General features: G+C 45.7%; 1 protein-coding gene across 1 annotated transcript in view; it reads left to right on the forward strand.

The window, feature by feature from the left end:
* LOC118560031 (baculoviral IAP repeat-containing protein 6-like) overlaps positions 1 to 6,098 on the forward strand; it is a gene marked incomplete at its 3' end in the record, with an annotated part of 50,001 nt that extends 43,903 nt beyond the window's left edge. The window contains exons 16-23 of the mRNA XM_036130662.1: positions 1,191 to 1,357; positions 1,642 to 1,775; positions 1,890 to 2,051; positions 3,364 to 3,495; positions 3,581 to 3,678; positions 3,781 to 3,928; positions 4,044 to 4,177; positions 6,076 to 6,098. Coding sequence (XP_035986555.1) covers positions 1,191 to 1,357; positions 1,642 to 1,775; positions 1,890 to 2,051; positions 3,364 to 3,495; positions 3,581 to 3,678; positions 3,781 to 3,928; positions 4,044 to 4,177; positions 6,076 to 6,098 — 998 coding nt within the window. The remainder of the gene's footprint in view (positions 1 to 1,190; positions 1,358 to 1,641; positions 1,776 to 1,889; positions 2,052 to 3,363; positions 3,496 to 3,580; positions 3,679 to 3,780; positions 3,929 to 4,043; positions 4,178 to 6,075) is intronic.
* Positions 6,099 to 20,632: the final 14,534 nt, after the last annotated feature.

Genomic DNA, 20,632 nt, shown 5'->3' on the forward strand with positions numbered 1-20,632 from the left:
AATGAGCTGAATCAGCACATTCTAAGGTATGACTAGCCAGGGCACCGCAGCTGTAGAAGACCTCCTGTGTGCTACTAGTGAACTCCTTTGATGACGCTGCCATAGTCGGTCTGATCACATATGAGGACGAGTCAGAGTCCAGAGGTTTGTAGACTGGTGCCAGCAGAACCATCTCAGGGTAAATGCTGGTGATGGAGTATTGCAGACACACAAGTAAACATCCAGGGAACTGGTGTTTAAGTACCTGAACCATAAACTGAACTGGAGCCACAACACTGATGTTTTTACAAGAAGGCTCAGAGCAGACTCTACCAGCTGAGGAGCCTGAGGTCTTTTGGACTGCAGGGGGCGCTCCTGAAGAAGGTTTGTTCCTCTGTGGTGGTATTAGTCACATTCTGTGGTGTGGTTTGTTGGAGCAGCAGCTTATCTGTAGCTGAGAGGAAGCAGCTGGATTATCATTAGGAGGGTTGGGGTTAGCTCTGTTCTGGGATGCCCCCTGGATCCAGTGCAGGTGGTGGGACACAGAAGGACAGGAAGAAAAATGATGATGTCTCCTGTCCCATGCATGGAGCAAAGCTGGAGAGCTCCTTCACTGACAGACTGCTGCCTTCCAGATGCTCTAAGGAGCGCTTCCACATGGCCTTCATCCCTGCTGCTGTTAGACTTTCTAATCTCTGCTGCTCACCACACACTCAATGAGAGTGGAAACGATACATGATCAGATCAGGACCAGTGCAACCATTACCATGTAATGCTCATATCCATTGTTCTATAAAACAGCTGCTGTCTTTCCTCTATTTAACTGCATTATTCCATTTTTTACATAATGAATGTATTTTCACCTCAATCTGCCATATTCACATTTATATTTTATACATTATAATTAATACATTTTGCAACATTGTCTTTTTTTCCCCTTTCTGATAAATTCATTCTCTACTGCTTTAGACCTTTAAATTAGAATTTGAATCAGTTATTTTATGTGAAGTGTACATCAAATCCTGTCTGTGATGAATTTCCCCTGTTATGGGACAATAAAGGTATTTCTATTCTATTTAACTTGAATTTAATTTTGTCTGACATCTAAAGAATGTCCACTTAACATCAGAGCTCAGATGTTTGTTCTTCTGAATGCAATTTCACTTTGGTTTTAACTGTTCAATTAAAATAAGTGTGTGTTTGTTGCGCAGGCATGGCAGGTGGGAAGTACCGCTCCTTCCTGGTTCACATCAAAGCAGTGAGCGACAGTGGCATGGAGGAGAGTCCAAGGCCGGTGGTAAGGATGCCCAGCGCCAAGCCTCAAAGCTCCAAAGCTCACTCACTGTCCTCCCTGCTGCAGCAGACCCAAGCCTCCAAGGTGCACATTCACTTTCTGGCTTCTCTCATCCTGTGGCATCCCTCCACAGCGTCTGTAGCTCCAGCTCTCGCTCCGTTTTAAGAGCATTTAAAAATGTTGTCGTCAGGGTGTACTTTAGGACGAATTCTTGTCTACACACCTCTGCTATAAAGCAGACAGATTTAACAAAAGCAGCTAAAGTCAGTATTGGCAATAAATGTGAAAAGAAGTTTTCACAGCTGTAGGCGGTGGTGTGGGGTAACGTCACTATCCTTAGTTGATTTCTTTATGATGTGTCTTTGTAGGAGAGGGCAGCTACGGGGAAAACGGAGGGCTCAGCACAGTCAAAGAAGGTGGAGAACCTGCGAGGCTGTGACCTGCTACAGGAGGTTTCAGTCACAATCAGGAAGTTCAAGAAGACATCAGTGCCAAAAGAAAGGTTTGCTTAATGTGGTGCTGAACGCACAACCTCCCACTAAAAGGATTGCTGCGGTAGTAAAAGCGTCTGTGGATATTTTCTCCCAGCTTAACTGATGTCTGTGTTGCTCTTCAGGGTTCAGCGCTGCGCTATGCTGCAATTCCCAGACTTTCATGAGAAGTTACTGGATGTGCTGTGTCATCAGATAGAGGGCAGCCCAGCCAATGAGCACGCACAAAGCCTTATTCTTGACATCCTATGCTGGCTCGCTGGCGTTTTCTCCAACGGACCCTGCAGGCAAGCTTTAACCAACAACACACGGCAAATAAGTCAAGGTGTAACGATACAATCAGTTCACAAGGCTAGACTGGATGCATGAAGCTGCAGGGCTCTTCCAGTGACACTGCAGCATCCAAGATGCTTCTGCAGGTTCTTCATCTCAGCTGCTGCTGGACTTTCTCATCTCAGTAACTGTTTACATGCTGCTACGGCCCCACAGGTTCTTCATCTGATCATCTGATCTCAGATGCACACGCTACTCTGAGGTGTTTGCTTGTGCAGTCATGCATATTGCATAGTTTTCTCACATCATTCAGTAAAGGGCTGCTGTCTTTCCTCTCTATTGAATTTCCATCTGAAAATGCCGTATTATTAAATAGCTGCAAATCTTTCCCCCTTTCTCATAAGTTCATTGTCTTCTTTACAACTTTTCGTTAACTCAGCTTTTTGCATTCATATTACTTAATCTAGTGTGTATCTCTGGTATGTCTTGTACATGTGTATTTGTCACTGTCACTCCCAAATTCCCCCCATTTTGGGACGATAAAGGTGTTTTTACCTTCTCTCTAGACCAGGGACCAGCAACCTTTTTAAAAGGTCTACTTCATTGGTCCTGTCATACTAGGGGCTACGAAGAGTCAGTTCACCTTAAATTGATGTAAAATAAACACATTTTAATGCTTTTTATTTTTGTTAGATATTGTGATTTTTAAATCTGTATAAATGCAAGTGTCTTTATAAAGGAATAGCTCTGGAATAAAATGGCATTTTGATGCAGCTCACTGAGGGGTTGTGCTATTTGTAGAACGGCTGGAGGTCACAGCAGGTGGTCCTTGGGGCTACTCGGTCTCCAGAGGCACCGTGTTGGTGACCCCTGATCTGGACGTTGCACAATGTGACAGTCATGAGAATGAGCTGACATTTTAACAACATCTATAAGGAATGCCAACCGTTCATCCTTTAGGATGCTTCCAGTTATTGCAAACCATTTTTAATCAGACACCATTTCTTTGTTTGGTAGCTCAAATGCTGACACGCCAACTGCTTCTGGTTTTGCTCATTGCTAGCTGATGAGCAGTGTTCATCAGTTGACTTGCAGAAAAAACCAGCCTTCTTCCTACAGCACAGATATTTAAAGCAGCAATCTTTCTATGTGGGGCTCTGAATAAGCTTTACACATGCAGTCACGCTGACAGAGCGGCCAGACAGCAGAGCAAAAACACTGCGGCAGCGTGGTATTGGTACACTTCTAGACTTATTGGCTGAAACGGAGTAGAAACATTTTCTGATCTTTTCTGAGGTGCTTAAAGCATGATTTTGTCTGTTTTAGCATCAGGGAAGGAAAGGAGGGCCTACTGACCAAAACCAGGATACGCTTAACAGATCTAGTGCGTGTGTGTTTCTTTGAAGCGGGCCGCAGCATAGCCCACAAGTGTGCTCGCTTTCTTGCACTCTGTATCAGGTAAGACACTCTAAAAATGTGCAAATTCTTTCTTTGAGCCATTGGGCTTCCCCTGTCAAGCAGTGCTTACTGTCTGTTTCCTCAGCAATGGGAAAGGAGAGCCAAGCCAGCAGGGTTTTGGTATGAGCCTTCTGAAGGCTCTGCTGGATAATATGTCTTATTTGCCTGCAGCAGCAACTGGGGGTAAGTAAACGGAGCACCATGGCAGACCCACAACCACGGCTGTTTCTCTTGAACTAAACAGCCTTTTTCTCATGTCTCCATTGCCTCTGATGTGTTTGATAGGCTCAGTGTTCTGGTACTTTGTATTGCTGAACTACGTGAAGGAGGAAGACCTGGCAGGCTGCAGCACAGCATGCGCCTCCCTGCTCACCACTGTCTCTCGACAGCTGCAGGACCGCCTCACCCCGCTGGAAGCTCTGCTGCAAACCAGGTACGATCCAGCTCTGTCCAGATATTTAAACAAGATATGGAAACTGCTCGGCTTTGTTCCACGTGGATTGTCTGTCGGTAAACACACAGGCCTCTCCTCCTTGTGTCTGCCTCAGGTACGGCCTGTACAGCTCTCCGTTTGACCCAGTGCTGTTTGACCTGGAGGTCAGCGGTTCCTCCTGCAAGAATGCCTTCAACAGCAGCATTGGAGTCCAGTCAGATGAGATTGACCTCTCAGAAATTCTCTCAGGTAGGAGCGCAGGCTCACGTCTCTCTGCTAGCTTTGGAGAAAGTCTTGGAAACAAACCCTTCGCCACCAAGCCCAGTAGTGTCTATCTGGCATCACCAATGCTGCTGAACTTTTAGTTTCCCTTTACTCAACATAAATGCATCTTTACACAAATGCCTTTTTGCACCACTGTTTTGCACATAACAATGGTTTGTACATTCTCCTGCATACTGTGAGTGCACACTGTTCTTCTCCTGCACTGTTCACATGTTTACGTTCTGATCACTGCTGCACTTTATATTGTAATGTTACCTTATTCTACCTGGAATCTGACTATTCTCCATAAGCTGTATGCAACGAAATTTCGTTCTGTATGCACTCTGTACATAGACAACTTTATTTGTCGTTTTGCAGCAGCTCCTTTATAGGCGCAACAGAAGCACTTCTTGGTCACATTGTTTTAACTTGTTAAATCAAACACATCTCCCAGTCGCGCTGCTTCCAGACTACTCAGCATTTGATGGTAGATGGAATTGATGATGAGGTGTATTTAATTTGTATATCCACTTAACAACAGCCATGTTCTGTCAGTTTACCCATGTACTGATGAACTTTCTCATGAAGCCTGTTAAAGGTCCTGAGGCATAAGAACCAACAGTTTTCTCACAGGTCGTTCTTCTGTGTGACTGCACTGCATACGGCGACAAATGGCTCAAAGAATACTGACGGTAGTGGCTTGGCCTAAAATGTTTTAGGCCTTGTCCACATGTAGCCAGCTCTCTGGAAATACAAATAGTTCCTCCACATCAGTTCTTAAAATATCGTACAAACGGGATTGACTTCAGAAAAGTTTCATCCACACACACCAACAAATTCTCCACTGGGCGTTGGTTTAAACATGCCAAACACTCAGGGAGCAGTCTACTACAAAGCTAAAAGCAGTCCGCCAGTCAGAATCCTTCAAAGCAATGGCGACGTTGAGCGGCATTGTTCCTCCATATTGGCAGGGAGTGTTTGTGGGAGCTCTTTCTTCTTTGGCCTAGGGGTGGGCGATATGGAGAAAGTCTAATATCACGATATCTTTGGGCTATATCGCGATACCCGTTATATATCACGGTACATTCAAATAACCTTGAAAAACATGTTTTTAGCCACATGGTGCCTGAAGTTGCATTGGTATATCTCATTAATGTGTCAATTTGTTTTGTTTGAAAAACTGATTGAAAATGAATATAAAATGTTATATTTTAGCCATTTTTTTAACCACAGCTGTACATAGAAGCTTTTCATAAATGACAATATTGTCACATTAAAGCTCTTTCATGGTCAACACTGGACCTTAAAAAACAGAACATCCCAGCGGCCAAAAGGAACACCAAGGAAAAATCTGACACAAAATGTCAGAATCAGAATCAGACATATTTTAATAATCCCAGAGGGAAATTGCTGTTTCAGTACCATCACCATTACATAAACATCACAAACATTTCAGGGGGGAGACGGTTCACTGAGGCCGTGCAGCCAAGGACAATACTGTCCACAAGGCGCTGCCTTTATCTGTTGAAGGAAGATTACAACAATATGGGGGAAGGGGAGGGAGAAAAAAAAGGCAGATATTGACAAATAGAGTCAAACAACAACAACAAAAATCCCTCATAGCACGAAAAGCACAAATAACACAAGACACATATATGCAGAAGGTAAAACATTTGAGACCCGTCGCGTGTATGTAAGTTCATCAGTTTTATGAGTATCAGTAATGTGTGTGTGGAGTAGAGATAGGGAGGGCATAGTCCAAATATGTTATTTGTTATGAGGTAAGCTGCACTGACTTTCCTGTCAGCTTTAAGTCTTTGCTGGCTCCAAATGGTAAATCCAATTATCCGAATTGTTGGGCCTTTTCTGCGCTTCACTTCCAGATTTTATCCCATCTCCCCTTGAGTTCAACCACCGAAGCCAGTCTGCGTTCCAGCACAGCCAGCTTTTCAGCTCTGCTCCTCCACCTTCCCCGTTTGTCTGTTCACAGCCATAGTGAGCGCGTCATATGCAGCCGGCAGCCTGATCAAGGCCAAATGGCTACCGACCTCCGCTGTATTTGCCGATACTTCAAAAATCAACAAAAACTGATAAGCTCCCAATGTAAAAGTTTCAAACGTCCAGGAATGACAAAGTCGAGAGACACACCGTTTTACATCCAGGAATTTAGGGAGTATCTCACAGTCAAATCAAGACCCGACGGGTCCCCCCTTCCGTTGCCTACCCGTCGAAAAAAATGTATCAATAGTGTTGAGAGACCAGCTTACCAGATCCATGTTTTTCTTCAGAGTTCGGTTGATAAGAAGAAAGGGCTCAGAAAGACAAGACATAGCAGCAGAAGAAGGAGAGGGGCAGGGGGGCGAAAGCTGGAGAGGAGAGAAAAACACGACCGACCTGGAAGAGACACAGAACAGAAGAAATAAACCTGAAATAAAAGCTGCTCTTTTGTGCTTAAGACATAAAAATGTGACAATCCCAAAAACAAAGCTTGTATTGTGACTATAAAATCAACTGACCAGTCACACCTACATATTCAGAGCGTCTCAAAAATATTTCCGTTGCTCTTTAGGTGTTGGGAAATTTTAAATAAACGTTTTTTCTGTCATGTGGGATTTAGCAAAAGAAGACGCCAGTTTCTACAGTTTTACGGCTGGTTTAATTAAAGTGTCCTTCTGTGTTTTGTGGGGGTGTCGACACGCAGAGTTTACAAGAGTCTTCATTTTACACTGGATGACGTTTTAGGTGGAACAAATTTGTGCTACTGCTGCCTTTTGTGGCAATGGTGTAACGGCATGTTTTGCAAATTACCGCATTTTGTTCGACCTCCTCCTTGTGAAATTCAAACCACTGCCTGAAACACCCGCTGTCTCCATAGTTCTCGCTGTCTCCATAGTTCTCGCTGTCTCCATAGTTCTCGCTTTCTCCATAGTTCTCGCTGTCTCCATAGTTCTCGCTGTCTCCATAGTTCTCGCTGTCTCCATAGTTCTCGCTGTCTCCATAGTTCCCGCTGTCTCCATAGTTCTCGCTGTCTCCATAGTTCTCGCTGTCTCCATAGTTCTCGCTGTCTCCATAGTTCCCGCTGTCAGCGGGAACTATGGAGACAGTTCTCGCTGTCTCCATAGTTCTCGCTGTCTACATAGTTCTCGCTGTCTACATAGTTCCCGCTGTCTCCATAGTTCTCGCTGTCTCCATAGTTCTCGCTGTCTCCATAGTTCTCGCTGTCTCCATAGTTCTCGCTGTCTCCATAGTTCCCGCTGTCTCCATAGTTCTCGCTGTCTCCATAGTTCTCGCTTTCTCCATAGTTCTCGCTGTCTACATAGTTCTCGCTGTCTCCATAGTTCTCGCTGTCTCCATAGTTCTCGCTGTCTCCATAGTTCTCGCTGTCTCCATAGTTCTCGCTGTCTCCATAGTTCTCGCTGTCTCCATAGTTTCTCGCTGTCTCCATAGTTCCCGCTGTCCTCCATAGTTCTCGCTGTCTCCATAGTTCTCGCTGTCTCCATAGTTCTCCGCTGTCTCCATAGTTCTCGCTGTCTCCATAGTTCTCGCTGTCTCCATAGTTCCCGCTGTCTCCATAGTTCTCGCTGTCTCCATAGTTCTCGCTGTCTCCATAGTTCTCGCTGTCTACATAGTTCTCGCTGTCTCCATAGTTCTCGCTGTCTCCATAGTTCTCGCTGTCTCCATAGTTCTCGCTGTCTCCATAGTTCTCGCTGTCTCCATAGTTCTCGCTGTCTCCATAGTTCTCGCTGTCTCCATAGTTCTCGCTGTCTCCATAGTTCCCGCTGTCTCCATAGTTCTCGCTGTCTCCATAGTTCTCGCTGTCTCCATAGTTCTCGCTGTCTCCATAGTTCCCGCTGTCTCCATAGTTCCCGCTGTCTCCATAGTTCTCGCTGTCTCCATAGTTCCCGCTGTCTCCATAGTTCTCGCTGTCTCCATAGTTCTCGCTGTCGCCATAGTTCTCGCTGTCGCCATAGTTCTCGCTGTCTCCATAGTTCTCGCTGTCTCCATAGTTCTCGCTGTCTCCATAGTTCCCGCTGTCTCCATAGTTCCCGCTGTCTCCATAGTTCTCGCTGTCTCCATAGTTCTCGCTGTCTCCATAGTTCTCGCTGTCTCCATAGTTCCCGCTGTCTCCATAGTTCTCGCTGTCTCCATAGTTCCCGCTGTCTCCATAGTTCTCGCTGTCTCCATAGTTCTCGCTGTCTCCATAGTTCTCGCTGTCTCCATAGTTCTCGCTGTCGCCATAGTTCCCGCTGTCTCCATAGTTCTCGCTGTCTCCATAGTTCTCGCTGTCTCCATAGTTCCCGCTGTCTCCATAGTTCTCGCTGTCTCCATAGTTCTCGCTGTCTCCATAGTTCTCGCTGTCTCCATAGTTCTCGCTGTCTCCATAGTTCCCGCTGTCTCCATAGTTCTCGCTGTCTCCATAGTTCCCGCTGTCTCCATAGTTCTCGCTGTCTCCATAGTTCTCGCTGTCTCCATAGTTCTCGCTGTCTCCATAGTTCCCGCTGTCTCCATAGTTCTCGCTGTCTCCATAGTTCCCGCTGTCTCCATAGTTCTCGCTGTCTCCATAGTTCCTGCTGTCTCCATAGTTCTCGCTGTCGCCATAGTGCTCGCTGTCTCCATAGTTCTCGCTGTCTCCATAGTTCCCGCTGTCGCCATAGTTCTTGCTGTCTAGTCAACGTAAATAAGCGCACGGGTTCGTTGTTGCGTGTGTGCGCCAGAGCACTTTCTGGTTTAGAGGAGGAGCGAGTGATGTTGCTGCTAGCCCTCTGAAATTCACTTGCCAAACGGGACATTTACTCGCATTTGGCAACTGGCGAGTGTTAATTTCGGATCCTGGTAGCAGGGCCGTGCTGAGAGGTAGTGTGGAGAACATGTCGCTTCACAGTTTTGAGTTTGCAACCAGGAAGTAACTTGTTGCCATGTCTCGACATGTTTTCCGTGGACCGGCTCGCGGAGCTTTGGGGAGAGGGACGACACGTTTTCCGCGGCCGCCTCGCCAAGATAGCGCTGCGGGAAACCCTGCACTAGAGCCGCAAACACATTAAAAAAAAAAAGGGTTTTTTTTCCTGCGTCGGTCTCATCAGCGTCACAGGTTAGCTTCGGTGTGAGTGGTTGAAATAGCACGTCGATAAAGATGACAGACAAGTGGCTTATCCAATCATATGCAAGGAGTTTTGATAAGGCCCAGCCTTCAGTAAAGGCAATTCCTGTGGAGGTGTCCCAGATGGATGTGAGTGGAGCTAGGCGGAGCGATACATGCAGCTGGCTGTTGTCAGGTTATTAAAAATCCACTTTGTCATGGAATTTTTTTTTTTAATTTTCCTCAGGTCATAATAATATAACTTTCTAATATATAGCAACTTGTATGATCTCAGAATCAAGAAGTACTTTAAACACTTGAGTAAATCTATTTTATTGGAATCTTATGTGAAAGACCAACACAAAGTGGTATACAATTAGGAAGTAGAAAATACATGATTTGAAACATTTTTTTTTTACAGAAACTTGAAAAGTGTGGTGTGCAAAAGTATTGAGCCCCCTTTTCTCTGAGTGCACCAGATTACCTGGAGAAGTTGCCTGATGATTGTTAAAGGGGAAGTCCGGTCAACAAGGAAAAATCAGGGTATCATTAGCTCAAACTAAAACTAATACGTTTGTGGTTATTTAATGAACTCATCTTTAATCAATAAGAAAATAAAAACATAAATTGTCGTCTGAATCACTGTGTATGGGGGCTGACATTACTGCCCATATTTGGGCAGTAAGGGGCGTTTGACATCACATCCTGTGACGTAGAAAAGCGGAAGCGGCGACAGCATTTCTCTCCGCTTTCCATGCAAAGTCAATAGGAGCCGTTCTACATAGCTGCGATCATCAATAATTTTTTCGGATTTCCAGAGGACTTCACCGCTGACATTCCCAAGAGCTACAATGCCCACGTGCATGGCCATCGGATGTTCCAACACAACTGGTAAAAGTAGAAAAAACATTGCTTATTTCAACTTCCCGATTCATGAGCCACCTGGCTCGTTGCTGGATTGCCAACTTGAACAGAGCGGATTTGCCATCTAACTTCTGGCCAGAGAGAAAACACGTCATATGCAGCAACCATTTTGAAGAAGAATGTTTTGAACATGACATGAGAGCGAGGATTTTCGTTAAGTTATTTTTTATTTTAGAATTTTTTTATTTAGAATTTGCGGGGATGGTCACCGAGCAGAGGGGCGGAGGGATACCACATGTGATGTGGTATCCCTCCGCCCCAGCATGTGCTGGAACGCTTTTATATTTTAATATTTATACAATAATGACCACCTGCCCTATTTACTAGAGGGCAAATATATAACTTAAAGGGGAAGTCCGGTCAACAAGGAAAAATCAGGGTATCATTAGCTATAACTAAAACTAATACGTTTGTGGTTATTTAATTAACTCATCTTTAATCAATAAGAAAATAAAAACATAAATTGTCGTCTGAATCACTGTATGGGGGCTGACATTACTGCCCATATTTGGGCAGTAAGGGGCGTTTGACATCACATCCTGTGACGTAGAAAAGCGGAAGCGGCGACAGCATTTCTCTCCGCTTTCCATGCAAAGTCAATAGGAGCCGTTCTACATAGCTGCGATCATCAATAATTTTTTCGGATTTCCAGAGGACTTCACCGCTGACATTCCCAAGAGCTATTGCTGAAGCAACAATGCCCACGTGCATGGCCATCGGATGTTCCAACACAACTGGTAAAAGTGGAAAAAACATTGCTTATTTCAACTTCCCGATTCATGAGCCACTGGGCTTGTTGCTGGATTGCCAACATGAAGAGAACGGATTTGCCATCTAACTTCTGGCCAGAGAGAAAACACGTCATATGCAGTGACCATTTTGAAGAAGAATGTTTTGAACATGACATGAGAGCGAGGATTTTCGGTAAGTTATTTTTTATTTTAGAATTTTTAATTTAGAATTTGCGGGGATGGTCACCGAGCAGAGGGGCGGAGGGATACCACATGTGATGTGGTATCCCTCCGCCCCAGCATGTGCTGGAACGCTCTTATATTTTAATATTTATACAATAATGACCACCTGCCCTTTTTACTACAGGGCAAATATATAACTTAAGTCACTTCAGCGATCTCTCCTCCGCTGTGTGTGTGTGTGCGCGCTCCGCTGCAGCGCCGGCGCCGTGCTGCGGCGGAGCGCGCACACGCACACACACACACACGCGTGTATACATATATACTGTAGGACCCGACTGAGTTTGCACTGGAAATAGGTACGCTGGATTTCTTTAAAAGTCCGGTTTCTGTCAAGAAACTCTTCTAAAAAAAATCCATAATGCTATCAGATGATGATAGCTCCACGGAACTCTCATCACTGTCACTAAGTACTTCATCACTCTCTGCTTCGTACAGAGCACCAGTCGTCGACATCTTGGAAAATAGTGCGCCGTGACAAACAGAGCGTTGAAACTTGCTCAACTGCGGGTCCGCCGAGTGACGTCATAAAATGGGAGGTGACAGTACTATTCTTGACCAAGATGGATTCCTTCACATAAACATGATTAAATGAAAATTATTCATAATTAAAAAAACGTATATTTTTTTGCACAGTATGTAGTAGTTTTATATTGAAAGTACTTTCAGCAGTTTGAATTCTGATTTTGACCGGACTTCTCCTTTAAAGACTGACTGGAGTCCACCTGTGTGTAATCTAATCTCAGTACCAATACAGCTGCTCTGTGACGGCCTCAGAGGTTGGTTAAGAGAATATTGGGGAGCAAACGGCATCATGAAGTCCAAGGAACACACCAGACAGGTCAGGGATGAAGTTGTGGAGAAGTTTGAAGCAGGCTTAGGCTATAAAAAGATTCCCCAAGCTTTGAACATCTCACTGTTCAATCCATCATCCAGGAATGGAAAGAGTATGACAAAGAGAACACTGATCGGAGTTTCAGCCAAGAGGCCCATGGTGACTCTGGATGAACTGCAGAGATCCACAGCTCAGGTGGGGGCATCTGTCCACAGGACAACTCAGTTATGCTCTGTGCAAATGTGGCAAGAAGAGAGCCGTTGTTAAAAGAAAACCAGGAGAAGTCCTGTTGGCAGTTTGCCAGAAACCATGTTGGGGCACAGCAAACATGGAAGAAGGTGCTTTGGTCAGATGAGAGCAAAACTGAACTCTTTGGCCAAAACGCTATGAGTGGCGGAGAACGAACATTGCGCATCACTCTGAACACACCATCCCCACTGTCAGACATGGTGGTGGAAGCATCATGCTCTGGGAGCGCTTCTCTTCAGCAGGTACAGGGGAAGATGGTCAGAGTTGATGGGAAGATGGATGGAGGCAAATACAGGGCAATCCTGGAAGTAAAGCTGCTGCAGTCTGCAGAAGTCTTGAGAATGGGGCGGAGGTTCACCTTCTAGCAGGACAGCCACCATGAACATACAACCAGAGCTACAACACAATGGTTTAAAACAAAACACATTCCTGTGTTAGAATGGCCCAGTCAAAGTCCAGACCTAAACCCAATTCGGAGTCTGTGACAAGCTATTATCTTAAATTTCAGTGTTATGTCACCCAGGCCTAGCTTGTAATACTGCTTGTAATATTGTAGTAATAAAGCAATGCTTTATTTTCAGAAGTGTTATTGTTCAAAAGTTATGAAAATTATCCCAATTCCTAAGAGGACCGGAGAATAATTTAGGTTTACATGCACTTTACTACAATGTTATTACAGTACTGTCATGTGAACTGCCCCCCCCCCCCCCCAGTGGGGGGGGGGGGGGGGGCAGACTAGGCGTTTTTTTATTTTTATTTTAAATGCCTCGACGTTTGACAGCAACAGAAAACTGTTAGTAAAGCTTCTGTCTGGTAGAAAGCCTCCCGCTCAATGTAAGCTAACGCTAGCAGTTATTAGCTTGACGCACCCTATAGGGTGGTTCACGCGTGACGTCAGCGCTGCATCCAGGTCCGGCGTGTAGGCAAAAACACCACTGTTCTCGTCTACTACATGACAAAACGGGTGATTTAGAGCGTACTTTTAGTTTGTTTATTTTTGGAATCTAAACAATACCTACGACTTGTTGTGCTCCCGGTTGCACACAGAGGCATTCCAAATCGTTGGATGTACGTTTCTGTCATTTACCGAAGGACGAAGAAAGAAGAAAGAAATGGATATTTTCAATGGAAAGAGCGTAGGCAGACACTCCCAATGGACTGGGGGAGCCATCATACTACGACAGAATTTGCAGTCTACACTTCATCTGCGGTAAACACAACTTAATTCTGCTCTAGTCATTGTTCTACTTAAATAGCGGCGGAGGGGAGGTGGTGATCGCTAGACGGGGCCAGAGAAGCGGCAGCTGCTCCAGACAGCAGCAGCAGACAAGTAGCGTGTCTTTATCTATCTGGTAACAAAGCTGGATCAACAAAATTGCAACAATATTGAAATGAAGTAATACATGTAATTTACATGTTAAGATTTTATCTTAACAAGAAAATTTGAAGATTGGTTTAGCATTGTTTTAGATGTATTTAAATTGTAAAAGTTGACTTTTTCTTTAAGAACCCAGACAGAAAATGTATGAATTGATTTGATATAATTCTTGCATCCTAACTATATTGAGGCACTGTATCGACCTCCTGAAATTGGAAAATAAGATGGCTAGATATTTGGTTTTCTCACTGAATATGTAATAGGTACCTGCTGCTCCCAGTTAAAGTATTTTTTTTCCGTATGCACAGGATATCTTTCATCCTTTTCAATAAAAAGTGAATGGGGAAAAAAATCTGTCTATTCAAAAATGTATTTGCATATTGTTTTTGTGGACAGCATGGGCCTTTGCAGTTTAACATATTACTGGAAATCAGGCTTTCTCTGTTCTAGCCAGATGATGGATAACAACAATGGCACATGAAATATATTTGTTGGAGCTGTAATAGATCAAGTCACTCAGCTGATTTCTGATGATTGTGTTATCAAGATTTTCTGATCATTGTTTTTAAAATCAAGGAGGCTACGGACAAATACAGGAGAAAGGTGGAGAATAAACTCCAGACCAACAACATGAGGGATGTGTGGAGTGGGATGAGAGCCATCACAGGTTTCCAGAAGTCCACTGGCATGGGGTTGGAAGGTCGCGTGGACCGGGCCAATGAACTGAATTTATTTTTTGATAGGTTTGATACTGCGGCCCATCCCCCACAACTCTCTGCTGCTGGCATCCCTACAATGACCACTCCACCTCCCCCCACTCATCCTCCTTACAGACCCCTGTCTGCTCCTCACCACCTCAATCCACATCCACCGACTCCATCCCTCCCCCTGCTTCACATCTCGTCCTCCACAACCTGAGGACTTCACCCCTCCCCCAGTCGTTACCTCTACAGTGTCCTTCACTCCTGACCTGGTGAGAAGACTGCTAACCAGACTCCACTCCGGCGAAGCTGCAGGCCCCGATGGTGTATTCCCCAGGGTGCTCAAAGCTTGTGCCTACCAGCTGTGTGGAGTTCTTAGCCTAGTCTTCAGCCTGAGCCTGCACCTCCAGAGAGCCCCCGTACTGTGGAAGTCGTACTGCATGGTTCCTGTGCCAAAGACGCCACATCCTAGCGACCCTCAGGAATACAGACCGGTAGCACTGACGTCACACATCATGAAGACCCTTAAGAGGCTGGTCCTGGATCAGGTAAGGCCCATGGTCAGGCCCTTCACTGATCCACTACAGTTCGCCTACCAGCCCCGCCTGGGAGTTGAGGACAGCATCATCTACCTGCTGAACAGAGTCTACACTCACCTGGACAAGCCAGCAAGCACTGTGAGAATCATGTTCTTCGATTTCTCCAGTGCCTTCAACGCCATCCGCCCGGCTCTACTGGGTGAGAAGATGAAGGCGATGCAGGTGGAGGCACCCATGGTGTCCTGGATTGTTGATAACCTGACGGGCAGACCACAGTATGTACGCCTGCAGAACTGTGTGTCTGACAGGGTGGTCAGCAACACTGGGGCCTCTCAGGGGACTGCCCTCTCCCCCTTCCTCTTCACCCTCTTCACCTCAGACTTCAGCTACTGCACTGAGTCCTGTCACCTCCAGAGGTTTTCTGATGACTCAGCAATAGTTGGCTGCATTGAAGGGGGTGAGGAGAGTGAATATAGGAGAATGGCGGGCAACTTTGTCACTTGGAGTGAGCTGAACCATCTGCAGCTCAACGTGACAAAGACTAAGGAGCTAATAGTGGATCTGAGGAGGACAAAAACACCTGTGACCCCTGTTTCCATCTAGGGGGTCCCTGGAGACACTGTGGAGGAGTATAAGTACCTTGGAGTGTACTTTAACAATAAGCTGGACGGGACCAGAAACACCGAGGCGGTCTACAAAAAGGGCCAAAGCCGACTCTTCTTCCTGAGGAGGCTGAGGTCCTTTAACATCTGCAGGACGCTGCTGAGGATGTTTTATGAGTCTGTTGTTGCCGGCACGATCTTCTTTGTTGTCACATGCTGGGGTAGCAGGCTGTGGGCTGCCGACAACAACAGACTTAACAAAGTCATCAGGAGGGCGGCGGACGTTGTGGGGGAGGAGCGGGACACTGACGATCGTGGCAGAGAGAAGGATGATGTCCAGGCTCCAGTCCATCTTAGACAATGTCTCACACCCTCTCCATGACACACTGACCCAGCAGATGAGCTCCTTCAGCAGAAGACTCCTCTCACCCAGATGCACCACAGAGCGCCGCAGGAAATCATTCCTGCCTGTGGTCATCAATCTTTAAAACGCCTCCCTCAGTGATACAGACACCCCCCCCCCCCTCTGTAACTGACATTCATTCATTCTTTGCACTGTTCTTGCACAATGTCACTACCACTTTATTGGATCTGTAGTTTTATATATATATATATATATATATATATATATATATATATATATATATATATATATATATATATATATATATATATATATATATATATATATATAAAACTCGCTGGAAACCACTCATCTGCCGAGCCGATTAGTGCACGACCACCAACGCCTGCTGGAATTACGGTCATGCAGTATTTTTGGACTTGTAACCACTTAAACGCTGGATTGCCTACGCGGCTTCGGTGCACTTCGCTCTCAAGACCCAGAGACCGAGGAGGCCGCGGTCACTTCCGGCAACTCGCGCCGGAGTAGAGTGAAACGGAAGCGGCTGAGCCGGCCAAGGAAACGCGGCTGTCGCGGAGGGCTAGCAGCTAAGCTAAAGGCTAACCCATTTAGATCGCCGCTTCCATCCATCTTGCTCTCCAACGTCCGCTCACTGGACAACAAAACGGACCATCTACAACTCGAGCTCTCTGTAAAGAGGGAGTTTAGAGACTGTTGCAGTCTCATCCTGACAGAAACATGGCTTTCATCATCAACATCTTATAGCGTCGTTAGCCTGGAGGGGCTAGCCACCTTCCGCGTGGACCGTTGTAAACTTCGAAGCGGTAAGGCCCGAGGGGCGGACTCTGCATTTACATCAACAACAACTGGTGTAAAAATGCTAGAATGGTCACAAGCTTTTGCTCTCCGGTCATAGAGCTACTGATTATGAGCTGCAGACCCTTTAGAGAGTTTACTGTTGTTATCATCACAGCGGTCTATGTCCCAAAAGAGGCTATGAGCGTTCTCTACCAGAAAATCTCCGAGCTGCAATCTACACTCACAGAGGGTGTTTTCATCATTGCAGGGGATTTTAACCAGGCAAATATGAAAACTGTTCTACCCCATTTTTACCAACACGTGGATTTTGCAACTCGGGGAGAGAACACTCTAGACTTAGTCTACACAAACATAAAAGGAGCATTCAGAGCAGCCCCCTGACCCCACCTGGGCTCGTCAGATCATCTCACTGTGATGCTAACCCCTGCATACAGGCCCCTGCTGATCAGAGCTAAACCTACAGTGAGGCAGGTGAGAGCTTGGACTGAGGGAGCAAAGGAGGCGCTCCAGGACTGTTTCGAGTGCTCTGACTGGGACATGTTCAAAGCTTCAGCAACTTATGAGGACATGATCAACATCGATGAGTACGCCATGACTGTCAGCCTACATCAGCAAATGCATCGAGGACGTCAGCGCCACCAAGACCATCATCACCCGAGCCAACCAACGACCCTGGATTACTGCGGAGGTCCGTCAAGCGCTAAAAGTACGGAATTCAGCCTTCAAATCTGGCGACAAGGAGGCCCTGAGGACAGCGAGAGCCAACCTGAACCGTGCCATCAGGCTAGCGAAGCGGAACCACAGTCAAAAAATCCAGGAGCTTTTCCACAACGCAAGCAACACCAGAAGCATGTGGAAAGGCATATGGGCAATAACAGAATACAACACGCCCTCCCCCCGGTGGTTGAAGCAGATGCGGACTTCCTAAATAAACTCAACAACTTCCTTGGGAGGTTTGAGGCACTAAATGGCACTCCAGCAGTGAAAGCTGTCCCCCACCAGGAAGAGGAGGTGCTCTGCCTTGACACAGCCAACGTGTGGAAGACTCTGAGGAGAGTCAACCCGTGGAAGGCCCCAGGTCCCGACAACATACCTGAGCGGGTGCTCAAAGAGTGTGCAGGTCAGCTGGCTGGTGTCCTCACAGACATTAACACCTCGCTGGAGCAAGTCACAGTGCCAGCATGCTTCAAGTCTGCCTCCATCATTCCGCTGCCAAAGAAACCTCAAGTCACCTGTTTCAACAACTACCGGCCTGTTGCACTGACTCCCATCATGATGAAGTGCTTTGAAAGGCTGGTAAAGGAACACATAGTCTCCAGTCTCCCCCCAACACTCGACCCGTTGCAGTTTGCCTACCGACGGAACCGCTCCACTGAGGACGCCATCTCCTCCGCTCTTCATCTGAGCCTGGCACACCTGGAGGAGAAGAACACACACGTGCGGATGCTGTTCCTGGACTTCAGTTCAGCATTCAACACCATTCCACAGCATCTGGTGGGAAAACTGGAGCATCTGGGCTTCAACACACCCCTTCGAAACTGGCCGCTAGACTTCCTAACCAACAGACCTCAGTCGGTCCTGGTCGGACAGAACACCTCTGATGTCATCACCTTCAGCACGGGCTCCCCTCAGGGCTGCGTCCTGAGCCCCCTGCTGTTCACTCTGATGACACATGACTGCGTCCCCAGATTCACCACCAATCACATCGTGAAGTTTGCTGACGACACAACGGTGGTGGGCCTGATCAGAGACGACAACGACCAGGACTACAGAGAGGAGGTGGAGCAGCTGGTGGGCTGGTGCAGAGACAACAGTCTGGTCCTGAACATGGAGAAGACGAAGGAGATCATCGTCGACTTCAGGAAGAACCGGCCTCACCACGCTCCACTGCTCATCAACAGCTCAGCTGTGGAGGTGGTCAGCAGCACTAAGTTCCTGGGGGTGCACATCACGGACAACCTCAGCTGGTCTGTGAACACCACGTCACTGGTGAAGAGGGCACAAAAGCGAGTGTACTTTCTGCGGAGGATGAGGAGAGCCCGCCTGCCCCCGCCCATCCTCAAGACCTTCTACAGAAGCACCATAGAGAGTATTCTGACCAGCTGTCTCTCTGTGTGGTGTGGAGGCTGCAGTGCCTCCGACTGGAAGAACGTGAGGAGAGTGGTGAGGACATCAGAAGGGATCATCGGGGCTCCTCTTCCCTCCATTAAAGACATTTCATCACAGCGCTGTGTGTCCCAAACCCCAAACATCATCAGGGACCCCTCACACCCCCACAATGGACTGTTCTCCCTGCTACCCTCTGGGAAGAGGTTCCACAGCATCCGCTGCAGGTCCCCCAGGTTCTGCAAAAGCTTTTTCCCTGCTGCCATCAGACTGTTGAACTGCTGAAGTATAAAATGGACTGTGTACCACACTCGCTGATTTGCTCATTTGTATCGTATCCTTATTTAGCATTATAAATGCTGCTCAACTCTCCAATATCACTGCTGCACTATATCCGGAAACTTCCTGCATAATTGTTTACACTGCAACTGTCTACTGTTAAATCACTGCTGCACTTTATTGGAAACATACTGCATATTTGTATACAATTGTTTACATCTCAACTGCCTACTGTTAACTGCTGCACTTTATCCGGAAGTCAATTGAAACTTATCCTGTAACTGACTGCAATTTATTACTGCATTTTTATCCTGTACTGTAATTCACTGCAAGGTATCCTGTAGAGTTACTGCAATTTTTCTGAGCTGTATGAAAACGAAATTTCGTTCTGTATGCACTCTGTGCATACAAAATGACAATAAAGAAAGTTTAAGTCCATATATTAGTGCTGTCAGTTAAACGCGTTATTAACGGAGTTAACTCAAACCAATTTTAATGCCGACAATTGTTTTGACTTTGGGCTTCTTTTTTCTAAAAGCGCTTCTAAATTTCATGAGTCACGGGTTGCGTTTTTTTTTGGGCACGTTTCTGAAAGTGAAATCGCTTATTTGGGCTCTAAAATAAGTGACGAAATAGGGGTTATTATGAGACCTGCCTGCACTGCCCACTTTGTATCCAGCTGAACTATCCCTCCGCCATAGGAGCCGACGGTAGTAAAGGCAGACAGAGCAACTCTGCGCGTATTTTCTGCAGTTTACGGTGCAATAACCGGTGATAACTGCTGAAAGTAGATTACTTGGTGCAGATCACCATTTTATCAGACATTGGTTCTGAAGATGAGCTTTTACACGTTGATAAAATTGCAGAAACCCAACCCATAAACTGTACTTTAATGCTTATTAATTTGTTATCTCTGTATTTGACAAACTAAGGCTGAATCACGTTGCCAAACGAAGGACCTGGAGTTACTAAACAGTTGCTAAACAGTCTCATTCAGGCTATTAAGCTCCTGTCCAGTTGCAAGCAAAGTGTAAGACTGGAATGACCTGGAGATTTAAAACCTTTTTCCAGGCTTAAACTTTATGAATATGGATATAAAATTGGAAATTATTGTTGTTGGTGTGAAAGCTCAGAATTAGATGTGTGAGAGAGAGAGTGAAGAAATAAACAAAACTTATGACTTTATTGAAATGTAACATTTTTATTAATTTATATGTTCACGCATAATACCATGTCTAGCTTTGTTTAAGAGGCAAAAAAATATATATATCGGCATGAAAACAGGTATTTATTTACACATTTGTTTACACATGGTGTAAACATCAGGGCGTCATGATTAGCCATTATAGTCCAGAGTTTGACATTTGGCACCAGGATGTTTTCATTCCAATTCTGAAAAGTGCTTGAAAAATAACATAAAAATATGTTTTGTACAAGCATGTATTTTATTAGTGTCATTTATTGCAAAATTGCACATTAAAATGCCCAAACAGGCTATTACACTTTCAGAAATAAAAGGATAAAATATGCGATTAATTTGCGATTAATCTCGAGTTAACTATCGACATTATAGGATTAATCGCGATTAAAATTTTT

This window comes from Fundulus heteroclitus, unplaced genomic scaffold (genome assembly GCF_011125445.2).
Source record: "Fundulus heteroclitus isolate FHET01 unplaced genomic scaffold, MU-UCD_Fhet_4.1 scaffold_37, whole genome shotgun sequence".
In the NCBI taxonomy this organism is placed as follows: Eukaryota; Metazoa; Chordata; class Actinopteri; order Cyprinodontiformes; family Fundulidae; genus Fundulus; species Fundulus heteroclitus.